General features: G+C 50.7%; 3 protein-coding genes across 7 annotated transcripts; 1 reads left to right on the top strand and 2 right to left on the bottom strand.

The window, feature by feature from the left end:
- Nucleotides 1-593: 593 nt before the first annotated feature.
- RNF39 (ring finger protein 39) lies at nt 594-6,142 on the top strand. The gene is made up of 4 exons (XM_074348309.1): nt 594-1,267; nt 2,976-2,998; nt 3,211-3,302; nt 4,706-6,142. The coding sequence occupies exons 1-4, from the start codon at nt 902-904 to the stop codon at nt 5,284-5,286; spliced, it is 1,062 nt and encodes a 353-aa protein (XP_074204410.1). The 5' UTR covers nt 594-901; the 3' UTR covers nt 5,287-6,142.
- Nucleotides 6,143-7,127: 985 nt separating this feature from the next.
- PPP1R11 (protein phosphatase 1 regulatory inhibitor subunit 11) lies at nt 7,128-9,227 on the bottom strand. Its single transcript, XM_010974090.3, has 3 exons — nt 8,991-9,227; nt 7,778-7,886; nt 7,128-7,349 (listed from the first exon to the last, which is right to left on the bottom strand). Exons 1-3 carry the CDS (start codon nt 9,057-9,059, stop codon nt 7,147-7,149), a joined length of 381 nt encoding a protein of 126 aa, XP_010972392.1. The 5' UTR covers nt 9,060-9,227; the 3' UTR covers nt 7,128-7,146.
- Nucleotides 9,228-11,063: 1,836 nt separating this feature from the next.
- On the bottom strand, nt 11,064-14,416 carry POLR1H (RNA polymerase I subunit H). 5 transcript variants are annotated; one of them, XM_010974091.3, is made up of 5 exons: nt 14,258-14,416; nt 13,919-14,074; nt 13,574-13,674; nt 13,267-13,376; nt 11,064-11,349 (listed from the first exon to the last, which is right to left on the bottom strand). In XM_010974091.3, the coding sequence occupies exons 2-5, from the start codon at nt 14,052-14,054 to the stop codon at nt 11,325-11,327; spliced, it is 372 nt and encodes a 123-aa protein (XP_010972393.1). In that variant the 5' UTR covers nt 14,055-14,074; nt 14,258-14,416; the 3' UTR covers nt 11,064-11,324. The 5 variants fall into 5 exon arrangements, with proteins under 5 accessions (XP_010972393.1, XP_045365496.1, XP_045365495.1 ...); XM_045509540.2 differs by having other exon boundaries at nt 14,206-14,326; XM_045509539.2 differs by having other exon boundaries at nt 14,199-14,308.
- Between the last annotated feature and the right edge of the window lie 308 nt (nt 14,417-14,724).

The raw sequence follows: 14,724 nt of genomic DNA, 5'->3' as shown, positions 1-14,724 counted from the left end.
AGAAGGAGAGAAAGAGAAGAGTGGAAATCAAAACATATACAGGAAAAGAGAGAGAGAGAGAGAGAGGGAGAGAGAGAGAAACAACTAGATAGAGAGACATAGGAAGAAAGTAACAAGAGAGGCCCTGGGCACCAGCCCAGGGTAGAGCTGAGAGAGCCCTACCCTGACTCCTTGAGGAGGGAGTGTGGGCGCCTGCTCCCCACCCCTTATCCCAAAGCTTCAGTGTCCTTAAGCCCTTAATAGGTAAGGCAGGAAGATGGAACGAAGAGAGGCCTGGAATGACAGCCACACACCAACGCTCAGAGGCCTGCCAAAACCACACAAATCAGGATCTGTGTTTCCGGGGCCCCAAGCCCCCAGATGTAGGTGTGCCAGCCACCTGGAATGACTCATACGCTGGCGATGTGGGCACACATGCCAAAAGCGAGCCTGGGCACTCTGCCCATCCGTCCACCACAGGCGGAGGGGGAGGTGAGATTCGGACTTCTACTGGGGGTTACAGGGGCTGCCACTGCGCACGTTGCTCCCTTGCCCCCATAGCGCCCCCTAGCGACCACCTCCTCGGCTCGAGACCTAGGTGTCCCTGCCTCCCACCCTCCTCCCCCAAACCTTACCCGGGAAGCAGGAGAACCAGATGGGGTGTTACGCAAGGCCTGATGTTTACCTCCCGCAGGGGCCTCCTCCTCCCTATAAAGCCTGACGTAGTGGGGAGATTGGCGGAGACAGACTGGTTGAAGAGAGAGGCGATTCCAGCAGAAAGGTAGAAGAGTGCCGGAAAGTTAATGCGGGAGTCGGAGAGAGGGGCATCGACGCAACCAGCGGCACAGGCGCTCAGCCATCTGCATACCCGAAGGCGGTCGCGGTGGTCGCGGAAGGGACGGCGCCCAGACGCTGGCTCCCCATGGAGGCGCCGGAGCTGCTGGGCCCGGGGCTGGTGGAGCGTCTGGAGCAGCTGGCGACGTGCCCGCTGTGCGGGGGCCCCTTCGAGGACCCAGTGCTCCTGGCGTGTGAGCACAGCTTCTGCCGCGCGTGCCTGGCCCGCTGCTGGGGGACCCCGCCGGCGACCGGCCCCGAGGCGTCCCCCACCGCCTGCCCGTGCTGCGGCCTGCCGTGCCCCCGCCGCAGCCTGAGGTCGAACGTGCGGCTGGCCGTGGAGGTGCGCATCAGCCGCGGGCTGTGCGAGAAGCTGGCCGAGCCCGGGGCGCGCACGGGGAAACGCCGAGGGGGCCGCATCCCCACCATGGGCTGCCTGGACCCGCACGGAGAGGTGAGGCAGGGGTGCGCTTCGCGAGTCCGCTGCTGTCGCTGTACGGGGTGATTCGTGGCTCCCTGGGGAAGCGGGGAATGGTACTTCCCGAGCCGAGGCCCTTCTGGAAGTTTAGGCAAAAGATGGAGAAAAGCAAACGACCAGCAGCTGTCAAGTGAGAGGTGTCAGGAAGAACGACGGGACGAAGTTGACACTTTGCCCAGAGGGAAGGCGGCTGGACGGATGCCTGAGCCTCGTTAGAGGGGCTGGAGAGAAGGCGTTGGGGGCACTAGACAGAACTTGAGGAGACCCCTGAGGCTCTGCGAAGAACGCGGGAACTGGGAGGCTGATGAGGGACGCCCCTAGGCACCTAGGAGGAGGAGACCTGGCGGAGGGGAGGGAGCAGGCTGTGGGGATGGGACGGGGGTGGGGGCAGTGGAGGGAGGAAGCTGACGGGGGCGGAAGCGAGCTGGGGGCTGGGGAGGTAAGGGAGTTCAGAACTAGCCAAAGGAAGGAGGAGCAGGAAGGAGGTCGGAGGAAAAGCTGGAGTGGAGGGGAGAGAAGCAGGGGGCTGTTAAAAGGAGGGGAGAAGGGAGGAGGAGGCAGATCCAGATTCTCCTGTAGCGTCGTAGGGTAGGTTCCTGGGGCTCTGGCCTAAGCCTTGCTCCGTGTTTGTTATCATTGTCCTCCGCTCCTCCCAGGGCCCCAGGCAGAGGCGGCGATGAGTGGAGGCGAGGCACGGGAGAACAGCCGTGGGGACCTCCGGCTCCTCTCTACATCCACCCTTATCACCCACTCACCCATCCCCCAGCGTCCCTCCTGGGCCCTGACTCCTTGGCCACCAACCAACCCCATTCCCTTGCCCGACCCCCAGGCGTCCTGGATTCCCGACTGGCTTCTCCCCAGCAGCAGAGCCGGTCTTGGGTCTTTCTTCCACTCTTTGAAGTCTACATATACCTAATTAGTCTAGGTGTAATTGGCATAATTAGGCGAATTGCCTTTCCTCTCTTCTTCACCACCGTACTGGTCTGCCCCTACCATTCCCACTGGATAGGGAAGGGGAAAGAGGGAATCCTAGTTATTTGGAGGGGGAGTATCCAGCGCCCTCTCCTGGCTCCCATAGTACCCTGCAGATCTGTTGGGCCCTCTGGGACACATCAAAGTCCAGCTGCCTCCTTGGTCAGGGAAGAGAGATACAGAACAAAGGGACCAATAAACGCCACTGGGCTTTTATGGCAAGAGGTGAAGCAGCGTTATTATAAGGCTTTTATATGTGAACTCTTAGCTCAGGGTCTCTGGGTATGTGTTTGGTCTGTGTGATTGAGAAGGAGGGGGATGCTTATCTGGGATACACCCTCAGGAAGGATTGTTTCCAATCCTATTCACAGAGAAGGGACAGAGAAGGGAGGAGGGCAGGAAGCAAAGACAGGTAAGGACTCTGGGGGATGGGGAACTGAGAGGATTTGGGGTATTAGGAAGGGGAGGAGGATGATAGGGGGTGGAGTTAGATGGATGGGAAAGTGGTGAAGGAGGGAAGGCAGACTCAGGAAAGGCAAAGGGGGAGAATGAAAGGAAAAGGGACCACAGGGGATAAAGGGTGAGATCACTCGGAGGTGGGGAGGGACCTCACCAACTCAGACCCAGCTACCTGAGGAGAGGGTGGAGGGAGAGGGCTCCCCACAGTCTGAAGCCCAGAGCTCACTTCCATGTTTTCTTCTTTCCACTGCAGGATAATAGGAAGACGTGGAGAAGGTGAGTCCATTTTTACTGTTTCTTCTTTTCTATTACCAGCTGCCACATCCATCACCTTCTCCCAGGTCCCACATCTCCATCCCCACTCAAAGACACGTTTTCAGGGTGTAGCTTAACCCTTTTCTGCTCCAGAGATATGAGTAGGGTAGGGGTGGGGGCATCAGGGGGCAGGTGTCTACCAATTTCCTGACCCTTCTCCCTCCTCTCTCCAGATTTGATGCCCCAACGCCCAAGTCATCTAACTCAGAGGATGATCTCCCTGAAGATTATCCTGTGGTCAAAAACATGCTTCATAGACTGACGGGTAAGGAGGGCAGAAGGGAGGGAACTGAACGAAAGTCTGGTTTGTTTGTTTGTTCTCTTTTCTCTCTCAAATATGACCACATCCTTTATGATGTCTCCATTAGTTTCCTAAGGCTGCCATAACAAAGCATCACACACAAAGTGGCTTGAACAATAGAAATGTATTGTCTCACAGATCAGGAGGTAGAAGTCAAGGTGTGGGCAGTGTTGGTTCCTTCCAGGGGCTGAGAGGGAGAGTCTGTTCCAGGACCCTCTCCTAGCTTCTGGTAGGCTGAGGCATTCCTTGGCCTGGAGATTGCATTTTCCCTGCGTTTTCTCCTTCACTTCACGTGTCTAATGACCTCATTTAAACCTGATTACCTCTGTAAAGATTCTATTTCTAAATAGTCAAATTCTGAGGTATTGGAGGATTTCATATTTTGGAGAGAGAACACAATTCAGCCCACAAAAAGGTCTTAAGGTCCTTAATACTTCATAGTCCAGACTTTCTCCCTTTTTATTCATACAGTCACACAACAGACCCCTGGAGGGCGGCTGCTTCTGGGGAATCTCTGCTTCTACCACTTCTCATCCTCCTTTCCAGAAGCGTCCCAGGACTCCTGCATCTCCTTGCCCCTGGGGCTCTGGGCCTTCTCTGCAGCTTTTGGGGACTTCAGTCACTCCCAAGATTGCCCTCTGCCCTTCTTTAAACTGCCTAGAGAAGGTGCTCCATCCTCTTGGTCACTCACCATCCTACTAACCCCAGATTGCTTCTAGCACCCCTAATCTAGACATCTTTCTTCAAAGCACCCCTTACGGACAAGGCCAATGGTTATTTCTTTCTGGTTCTTTGGCTGTCACCCCCTGCTCTCTCCTCCTTTGCTCCTCCCTCCCTATAGAAATAGGCCTGTCTACTCCCACCTATTCCTGTGGGTGGTGGGCTGGTTTCTCAATATGCTTTGGATTCCTTACTCTGGCCCTTCCCTCTATTACTTGGGGTGCTGGTATCTGGTATCAGTCTTCCTCTTTACATCCACCTTCCCTATCCTGTTGACCCAGCTCTCATGCCCCATCCCAGACGCTGCAGATTGAGGTATCAGTCCTCACTCCTCCCCAGAAGTCAGATCAGCCTCACTCTTCCCCTATCCCTACAAACCAGGCAACCCCCCTCCCCCTGCCCTTTGATCTCTGCTCTGTGCTCCCTGCTCTGGGCCAGTAGGGTCCTTCTTCAAGTCCAATTCATTAGAAGGAAGTGGCCCATCAGCGCAGGTTTGGTCTTGCCTGGGTCTGCTCTTCATGTGCCTTCACCGTCTTTGGTCCTACAGTCGCCTTTTGAGCTGTCTAGGCTTCTTCCATGCCCTCCGCAGAGTCCTCTCCATCCTGTCCCGCCTCTCACACGGTCTTCCCCTGCCTTGCCCTCTCCAGCCGACCTCACCCTGGACCCTAGCACCGCACACCGGCGCCTGCTCGTCTCCGCGGACCGCCGCGGTGTCCGACTGGCCCCGCCAGGGACGCCTGCGCCTCCTGACAGCCCGGCGCGCTTCGATCAGCTCCCGGCGGTGCTGGGCGCGCAGGGCTTCGGGGCGGGCCGCCACTGCTGGGAGGTGGAGACCGCCGACGCCGCCTCCTGCGGAGACTCTTCCGGGGAGGACGAGGACGACGGGGAGAGCCGCTATGCCGTGGGCGCCGCCGGCGAGTCGGTGCGACGCAAGGGCCGAGTAGGGCTGTGCCCCGCGGGGGCCGTGTGGGCCGTGGAGGGCCGCGGCGGCCGCCTGTGGGCGCTCACAGCCCCGGAGCCCACCCCGCTGGGCGGCGCCGGGCCCCCGCCGCGGCGCATTCGCGTGGACTTGGACTGGGAGCGGGGCCGCGTGGCCTTCTACGACGGCCGCTCCCTCGACTTGCTCTTCGCCTTCCAGGCGCCCGGCCCCCTGGGGGAGCGCGTCTTCCCGCTGCTGTGCACCTGCGACCCCCGCGCCCCGCTACGCATCGTGCCCGGGGAAGGCTGAGACGCTCGCCCACACCCCCCACGCCGGTTTGGCCCGAAGCAAGGCTGGTTCCTCTGGGACACAAAAATCCTTACTCATTCCCGGGATCATGTCCACATGCCCACTGCGGCAGAACTGATAAGCACCCCCCACCCACCTACATGGTCTCTTTTCTCCCAAATAGTTAGGACCTCAACTGGCCTCCAGTTTCCACATCCATGCCCAAAGTCAAATCCATTCCTGCCCCCTCCCTCTCGAGAGGCTTCTCGCCCACGGCTACCCTAGTACTTCCCAACGGATCCCTCCCCTTCTACCATACTCTATCCCAGGCCTGAATTGGGGAACAGGCCTGCCCCATTAGTACTGGTAAATGGTCCATGTTTAATACACACAGGCCCTGCGGGTCAAATATTTACCTCCCACTGCTGCCTCTCCTCTTGGCAAAGGGCCCAGTGCCCTCTCCACAGCTCTGAGGCTTGGGCTTCCCTGCCCTGTCCTCAAGAGAAGCAAGAGCCTCCTCCCCAAAACCAAGAGGCTGGACTCTGGCCCCAGCCTTAAGGTCCTCTAGGAAGCTTATGACTCCCTTTTTTGGGAGGTGGGGGCAGGCCCGTTCTACTCCACCTGGACGACTTTTCCTGCTTACAGCCTTTCCCCATTAAGAACCTTCTTAAAACTCCCCCCTGCACATACAAGGAACCAATGGTGCTACCCTTACTTTCCTCAACCTGGGAATGGCCCAGACACCCCAAATCCACCCTTGTATATAGCCTCACATCTTTCCCCGTATGTATAAATGGGCCCGTATTTAACACGTTTTATGATGTTGGGTTATTTATTTTGTGCATCTGTGGCAATAAATGAGATCTCAGTGGTGGTATGGATTTGACTGATCTCTGCAATTCTGCATGGCAAGAAGCCTGGAAAATGACATCCAGATCTCAGTAAGGGGAGGGGAGGGCCAGAGAGCTGGACATCTGGGCTGGCGAGACATCAAAGCCTAGGAAGGAAGGAGTAAGAGTGCAGTGGAGGCGACCTACCCCCATCTCTTCGCTCCTTCCCCTTTCCTTCCTTTCCCAGGGACCCAGGCCCCTGGGACCATGTTGGATCTGTCTCCTAAGCTGGAAGACCAAATGCTAAGGAGATAGTTGGCTCTAAGTGACCAGTCCTGAAGCCAGCTCCGTCAGAAACCCTAGATCACATGAGAAGGGTGAGGAGAGAGGACATGACTATTTCTTTTTCCATTTCCCATTAAAGGTGAGAATGACAAAGACCTCTCTCTCTCTCCTAACTCCTCTTAAGGGCAGAAGGAGTGGGCAGAAGAGGAGGGAAAGGGCTAGGAGACTTGAGGTCTCCTGTAAGACCTCACATCCCACAGGCAATGACTACGAGTTAGGGTGACATAAATACATTAGTGGAAGAGCGCTAAGCCAGGATTAACAAGCACAGTTGGGGCAAGATTGCCTGGAATCTGACTAGGACCCTGGCAGTGAAAGCTGGGGCTGCTGGAAACCCAACTGAAGTGTTTGGGACTCAAGTAGAGAGTGCAAGGGGGCAAGATAACGGGATCCCAGGACAGGCAGTTTGGCAGTGAGAACAAAGGGGAGAGACTGGGACCAAGATGCCTGGATCCCTGGAGAGAGGATGCTGAGTATTGCAAGGAGAAATGAGGGCTGGGGGAACCCATAAGTCTGGGTTCTGGAATAGCAGCAAGTCAGAATTCCAGGATCTCTGTTCACCCTTCTCTTCCTCTTCCTTCTATCAGGCAGAGGAGAGGGGAGGAGGGGGCTTGAGAAGGTATCAAACCCTGGGTTTAGTCCCCAGGTAGCCACATGAATACATTCAGGACCAGACAAACACAGGAATGGTGGGGGAGAGAGGAATTTAGTGCTGCATTGGCCCTGGAGGGGGCTGGGAGGGGTCAGGAGGCTGGGGAGGGGTGGTGGGGCTTGGTCCCGGGGTTGCACGACGCCGTCCCTTGCGGTGGCCCCGTACGCAGTGTGTATGACCACAGCCCTCCTCTTCCTCCTCATCACTCTCCGTGGAGCTCTCGCCAAAGGCCCGAGGTTTCTCATAAATACAGCAGCCTGGATTTGGAGGGAGGAGCCCAGTTAAAAAGGAGGAAGAATTAAGATATAGTGTCAGTTCCATTCCCACTGGATCTCAGTAAAAATTTCAGCCTTTTCTCCTACCTTCCAGGATCCAGCTTCCCGAGGCCCACGCCCTGGGACTCAGACACCCAACCCCTTTGTCCTTTTCTGCCAGGAATCCCAAGCTCCACTTCTTTCACCTCCGATACCTCTGGGCTTCAGGCCTTGGCACACCCCAATTCAAGCCCCTCCCTACATCTTTCCCTCTAACTTTAACCTCCTCTCCCTGATGCCAGAGAACCACCAAGGCAGCAACAGGATTATGAGCATCTGGGGGCTTTGGGAAGGTCAGTGGCTGTGAGAAGCAGAAGATATGCAGAGGGGAGCCAGAACTCCAGGGTTACTGGGGGCCAACAATGACTCACATTTTGATGAGCGGCGCCCCATGTGTTCGTTGTCCACAGTGTCACTCGTCCATTCCACTTTTTTCTCTGGCTTCCGTTTCCGAAGTTTGATGGTTAGGCTCCGGTTCTCCTGGAAGGTTAAGAAGGATGGGCATACCCATCTAGTCCCCTCCTACTAACCTTTCCCACTGCCTCCCAGGGGTCTCCTCTTTTCCCTTCCCCAGCTCAATCAGGATCATAGACATGGTGCCAGAGGAGCTGAGTGCTGAGAGAAGATAAAACAGAATAGGCTTTTGACCTCGGGGATTTCCTTGAGGAATCATGAAGTATTATTTCCTGTTCTTGGTAAACCACTAGTATACAGAGAAGACACAATTCCTAACCTAGGAAAGGTCCCAGCAAATCTTCAAAGGAAAATATAATCCTCGCTGTTTCTCCGTCTTCCTCCCCAAATCATTCTTGGTGGTATTAATACATGGACATTGTTTTCTCAGTCGCCAATGCCTAATCTTTGATCTCCTTTTCTTTTTTTCCAGACCCTCCCTATTCTTTTTCCCATTAAAGAAAGAATTCCATTCTCATCTCTCTCATCCTCAAGCCCAGCCCTTCTCACCTCTTATCCAACTATTCCCTGGTATCCTGGCAGCTCTAGTAACTATTACTCCAAACTCCCTTAATCAGGGGGGTTACTAAACCCAGTACTACAACTTCTCCCTTTGAAAGCAACTTAACCTGTTTTTGCAAAAATGCTACATTTCCCTCTATTTATATCTCCTCTGATTTCTCAAAAGACTATCTTCATTTCCCTTTTCTTGTTCCCTCATTTCCTCTCCTTCCTTTTACATTCATCCTTTTAACAAATATTTATTGATAAATATGCTTCCAGTCAAATTCCCCTATAGCTGGCCTCCAATCATGCTTTCTTGCTACACAGCCCTTCATTTTCCCCCAGCATCTTCCTGGCTCCTTAATCCCCAAGTTCCTGTTCTTCCGTCAATTATACACACCACCACTCCAAGCAGCATCACCTACATTCTAACTCTATTACACGTCGCTGGACCAGCCTTCTGCACCAACTCTGACACACCGAAAATCCCCAATACCTTGCGATTCTCCCAATCCCACTCCTCCCATATCCCCAGGCCCAGCCCCTCCAGCAACTCTCCAAAGCCCTATCCCTTCCCTCCCGGTATCTCCCCGACCCCTAAACAGCGCCTCCCCCCGCCTTTCTCACGGGCTCGGTTGTCACGGTAACCGTTGTCTCAGTGACGGTCTCACTCAGCCCGGCCCCTGCCTCAGCCATGGCTAAGGCTGAGGAGAGGGAGGAGGGGAGGAAGGGGGATGAGACACCCTTCTCTCTTTTCTGAGTCTCTGAGGTCTAAGAGAATCGGTATCAGTTCAGATTAGTAGCCAGGATCCTCCACCTTCTTTTTTCCCCCTCCTCCCGGGCCTCCGCTGCCCCACCCCTGGGGATAACCTGTCCAACCCCACTTCCGGCTCTCCACTTCCGGGTATGACGCAGTCTGTGGTCCCACTTTTCCTTTCCCCGCACTACACGCGTCAAAGCGCAGGGTCGTCAGATTAGTTCCGCTGTAATGTGACAGCGCGCAGACGCCGCAAAGAGGGGACACAAATTTGGCGGAAGAGGCGTCGCTGCGGTGTGGGAGCAGGGAAGGCGCAGTCGGGGGCAGCGGGCACTTGCGCAACAGAGCAGGAACCCGCGGTCTGGAAGGGTAGATACGGGCTTGGCGCAGCGGACTGGGTTCAGACATCCAGCAGCTGAGCCCACTTTCCCAGACTCCATCCCTTGGATGTGTGGAAGGGCGGAGAAACTAAGGGACAGTAGTAGTGAACCTACCATGGCCTATCTTTCCCTCTTATTGTTTCGTCTGGGAATTAGAGAATCGGGACCTCGAAGCAGTTGGAAACACTGATTCTGAGTTCTAGTCCTCGCCCTGTGCCTGTAGGTGTTTGAGCGGGGCACTTAATGCACCTTCAGATTGGATTTTTTCCTGTCACTGCGCTAGAACTTGAAGATGGAAGTGCATAAAATACTCAGATTCTGCGTTTTTGCTCCCGGTCTAGTGAGGAGGATTGGCAAAAATGCTAACAAAAATATGATATTGGGATATTAACATAGATGTAAATCTCATCTGTGAAGCTGAATTTAGTTATATATTGCCTGAACTCGCTCTGGGGTGGAGATGAGTAAGAGTAAGGCATAGAAATGGTCATAAATTACAATACAGGCCAATTTATGCTAAAATAAAAATATGTGCATGTTTCTCAGGGAGCGAAAGAGTATCTCAGAAAACAGACAAATGGCTGTTTTAGGTAAAGAAAGCAGTTACAAAGTCGTATTGTGTGCACTGAAAGAAATGCAATTTTGTACTGCTGGGATGTAAGGGCCAGATGAGGATTGCCAGGTAGGCGTGGTTATATGAGCGTCCCTTTATGCTTTGCTAAGAAACTGGGACTTTATCCAGTCGGTGTTACAGGCCAGAGAAAGGCTTAAAACGTGAACAGATTTGATTTAGATTTCAGGAGTCAGGCAGAAAAGTCAACTACCAGAAGTGTTCAAACGTACAGCAAAGACTGCCCTCTTCATCCTTACAAGTTGCTGTGGGGGTCAAGCAAGATAGTACGAGAGCTCTCAATATATAAAGGGCCACACAATTACAAGATAATCATCATTACTGTCATCCTCTGATCACCATTTAAACCAAGGAATGCAGGAATGCTGATTCCCAGACTGAAATCTGAATATGTTTATTGTGCCTGGACTACGTGTTTGTTTCCCCTCTAAGCTTTTGGTTCAAACTGAAAAAAGCAAGATACAACTCAGCATGTATATATAGTAAAGCCCATTAAAAAAAAAAATCTAAATATTTCTGTGGAGTGGGATCCCTTTGGAATTTTTACTTTTTTCTTTCTACCTTTCTATATATGAATCTATTACAATGAATATATATATGTATATATATATAGAATTTGTCTCAAGAACAATAAAAAAAATTTTTCCAAAATGTCCACATGTATCTCTTAGTGTCAGATTTTTTTTTTTTTTTTGTCCAAACTTACATACCAAATGAATCTGGATAAGTTTTCTGTTGAATCTCTCCCTATCCAAACTCCTACTTTTTGTTTCCCTAAATTCAGGAACCAAATAGATTTAGATAGGGAGGGAATACTTTTAATTGCCTTTTTATATTAACCTCAATCCTGGCTCCATTTTTCTTTTTCTTTCTTATGTACTAATTTATATTATCTTTTTATAGATGATATATTTGTTGAATGAACACATGTATTTCTGTAAACTAAATTTATTTGGAATAAGACAGGTTATAAATAACATACATATGTCTGGCTCCTAAAGAAAAATAAAACTTTAAAAAGGAAACTCAACCAGGGTAGGAGTACTCTGAGGACAATGGTAATCACCACATGACAATATGCTTTTCCTCTGGGAGCAAAACAGTGCAACCAGAAGGTGGACAAAGACCTAAGAACCCAATATCCTTCACCTTCCAAGGAGAAGGAGGGATTGTTGAGTTGCTCAGGAAAAAAATCAAGAGTCTTCCTTCTCCTGGAACCTATGAAGAAAGAAAAGACTTGTTATATTTGATCAAAGGAAGAGGTTCTAGCAGTGTAAGATGAGGCACTCAATTTAATACCAAGAAGGACTTTCATTTATGATGGTGGAGGACTAGCTCCCCTTAACAACCCTCCACATATTCAAGACAACTTTAAGATGCTGGGATTAAAAAATATATCTTGTGAATTATGAAGTATGCCAAGGTTTCCTAGGAAGCAGAAAGCACTAGCCATAAAAGAAAAAGGATAAACCAGACCTCATAAAAATTAAAAACTGCTGCTCATTAAAAAAAAAAAGTAAAAATAAATAGGTCAAAATGGGGAAAAACTACTCTCAAAAGATATAACTATAGTTTTAATCCATTGATGAGATGGCAAGAAAGTAAAGGCCATCTTCACACTGGGTGAAATGATATAAAACCAGGAATCTAGACAGGGAAATTAAAACTGAAGCCCCTGCTACATGGTGCCCTTGCTGTTTTGACAGCCCCATGGAGGAACCAGAGACAAATCAACAATGTCTGACAGGAGATACTCTGCATAAGTTTGAGACCCCCAAGAGGCTACCCCTCTATATAAAAGTGAACAAGGAAAAAAAAATCCAATTCTGCAGAAGAGGAATTTGACTGTCTCACTAGATGGTGGGAGAAAAAAAATCTATCCTGAGAATTTCTAACCAAAAGCTGGCCTTTACATTAGATTTGCAGCCCAAATTCTTACTACCTACGTTCTCCAAAATACATGAAGCTGAGAATTAATTTAACATGATTCTGGCTTGGTAGTGCCTCAAGGCACCTGAACAGGAAACACAAATGCTGAGAATATAGCTTTCACCCCAGGCCTCAAAGAAGTCTCATATTTCAAATTCTAAAAAAGTCTGAGCTTATAGTCAAAAATCACAAAACAAAAAAAAGCACCATGCAAGAGTCAACAGAAATAACAGACAGCAGCATCAGACCCACAAAACCTGTGGGTATGAGAATTATCAGATATATTATCGGACACAATATATCATGTTTAATGTATTTAAGTATAATACATATTTTAAGGATAAAAGGAACAATTTAAAATATTGAAGAATTACAAATTATTAAAAAAAATCTGAGGGGATTTGAAATATAATCAAGTAGAACTCAAGAAAAAAATTTTAAGTAACGACAATTTAAGTAAAATGAAGACAGAATTAGTGACCTGAAAGAAAGAGCAGAAGAATTTACCCAGAGGCAGCAATGAAAAGAAAGGAGATGGAGAATATGACAGGGTGAGAGAAATGGCGGGTAGAAGATAAGATCTAAGAAACAACTAATTAATGAAAGCTCCAGAATGTGGGAATTGAGAACATGGGGGAAAGGCAATATTCAATGAGATAATGGTTGATAATTTTCCAAGGTTGATAGGAAAAAAAAAAAAATCAATCCTCACTTTCAGAAAGCCCAACAAATCCCAAACAGGATAAATAAAAGAAAGCCACATCTTGATATATTGTAGTGAAACTGCAGAACACCAAAAAATAGAGGAGTCCTTAAAACTATTCTGAGAACTCATGTTCTTTAAATCATCCATGACTAATTCTCATCCAAGTAAAACTACCTTGAGTGTAGTGGGTGATTCCACTGTAACGTACTGATCAAAGAACAACACTTGCCTCCTGTATTTTTTCATTTCCTTTTAAATATCCTAAAAGATTTAGACGACTAGGTATGAAAAGAGAAAAGTGTAACTTTGGGGGTAAAAAAAGGCAAGAAACAAACAAACAAAAAACCACGACCACAAATCTCCCTATAACTTGAACTGTACAGAAATGAGGGATGGGACCAAGGAGACAATGATTTATGCAGTACAAAAAGTAAATCGCTGGATTTGTTCAGGTAGCAAACAGACTGAGAAAGGGCAGAGAGAAGGGAAAGGATACACACTTGCAGTTTGTACAGGTGTAGAAGACAGTCTGCCCTTCATCCGCTGAGCGCATCTGTCTGGTGTAGTAAGCCATTCCCTCATGACCACATCGAGCGCAGCGCCTGTCAACCTGGGAAGCAACTGGGTTAATAATTCCCCCTACTTCTCACATATAATCAGGTTATTACACTCCTCAGACTCTCTTGTTTTAAAGACCCCCACTCCTCCCCTTGGAATTGAGTACAAAACTCTCCAGATCTCAGCAATCGCCTCTCCATTTCTTTCCCACCCTCCTAACGGGGCCAGTCCTCGATGTAATTCACTTACCACGGGTCCTTGGAATTCAGGTCCTTCCTCCATTGATACAGGCATGGCTGTTCCCAGTTTGCGGAACACAAATGAAGTCTTCACCATCTTCCCCTCAAAGTCTGCGCAGGCAGTAAGAATTGGTTGCTGAGACAAGCAGAGGGGGTCTGGCACCCACGACTCCCTGGATTAGACCAGGAGGCTTTATATTGCTCCCTTCAGATGTCGTCCCAAGACCAAAAGTATAGGTGCCTGATCCTCTGCTTTAGGGTCCCCCTCTTCAGTACTACCGATCGTGAAGTCCCCCAGGCTCTGGCCCTTCCATGCTGGGCCCTCGGCCGGGGCCGCTGCGTACAAGCGCCTCACCTCGCACGTTGATGGAAAAGCCACAGCGAGTACAGGTAACCGTGTCCTGAGCTCCGGGCAGAGGCAGGACCGAGCCGCAATCCGGACAGAAATCCAGGTCTGACTGAAAGCTGGAGCAGGTGCCGGCGAGCTCCATGACGGACCGGTGGTCGAAGGCTACGCAGGGGATGAGAAATTTATTAACAAAAGAAAGAGAGTAGCCCCCTCCCCACTGAAGGGTCACTCCTATTCTGTCCCTGGACCTAAGCATACAGAACCGGAGCCATCCTCCCAAGCATGCTTTTTGCCTGTGCGGCCAAGGAACCCAAAGGTCTGGAATTCCCAGCCCGCCTCGAATACCACAAGTCGGGGCCTTTCCTGGAGCAGGCGAACGAGGCCAACCAACGCGGCGGCCTAGAGCGCCAGTTCTGCGCGGCGATGGAGCAGTGAGCGCCTGGCGGGCTAGAGCGTCTGTGCGTCCGGGCTCACGATTGGCTGTGACGTCATAACTAATCGCAGACGTGGTCCGTAGAGAGGGAGAGGAACCTCTTTGAAGGGAGTTTGTAACGCCACCTTCAGCCTGGCTCTGTGACGTCTGATAAAAAAACGTGATCGAAGCTACGTCTTCCGTTACGTTTCCCCGCAGGACTCAGTCCTGGGATGTTTATTTTATTGGTCTCGGATTTTACAGGGACGTAGTCACGGGGGGCAGTTCTCCTGAAAAATCGTACTAACTAGCGAATTTATTAGCTGCTGGACAGTGGTTAAAAACAAAGCGGAACATTGTGGAATTTACAGTTCTAGCGCTCCTTGGGCCTCGCGGGGCT

Source organism: Camelus bactrianus, chromosome 20 (assembly GCF_048773025.1).
Source record: "Camelus bactrianus isolate YW-2024 breed Bactrian camel chromosome 20, ASM4877302v1, whole genome shotgun sequence".
NCBI classification, from domain to species: Eukaryota; Metazoa; Chordata; class Mammalia; order Artiodactyla; family Camelidae; genus Camelus; species Camelus bactrianus.
The sequence above is the reverse complement of the archived record's forward strand: the minus strand, read 5'-3'. Positions and strand labels throughout refer to the sequence as shown.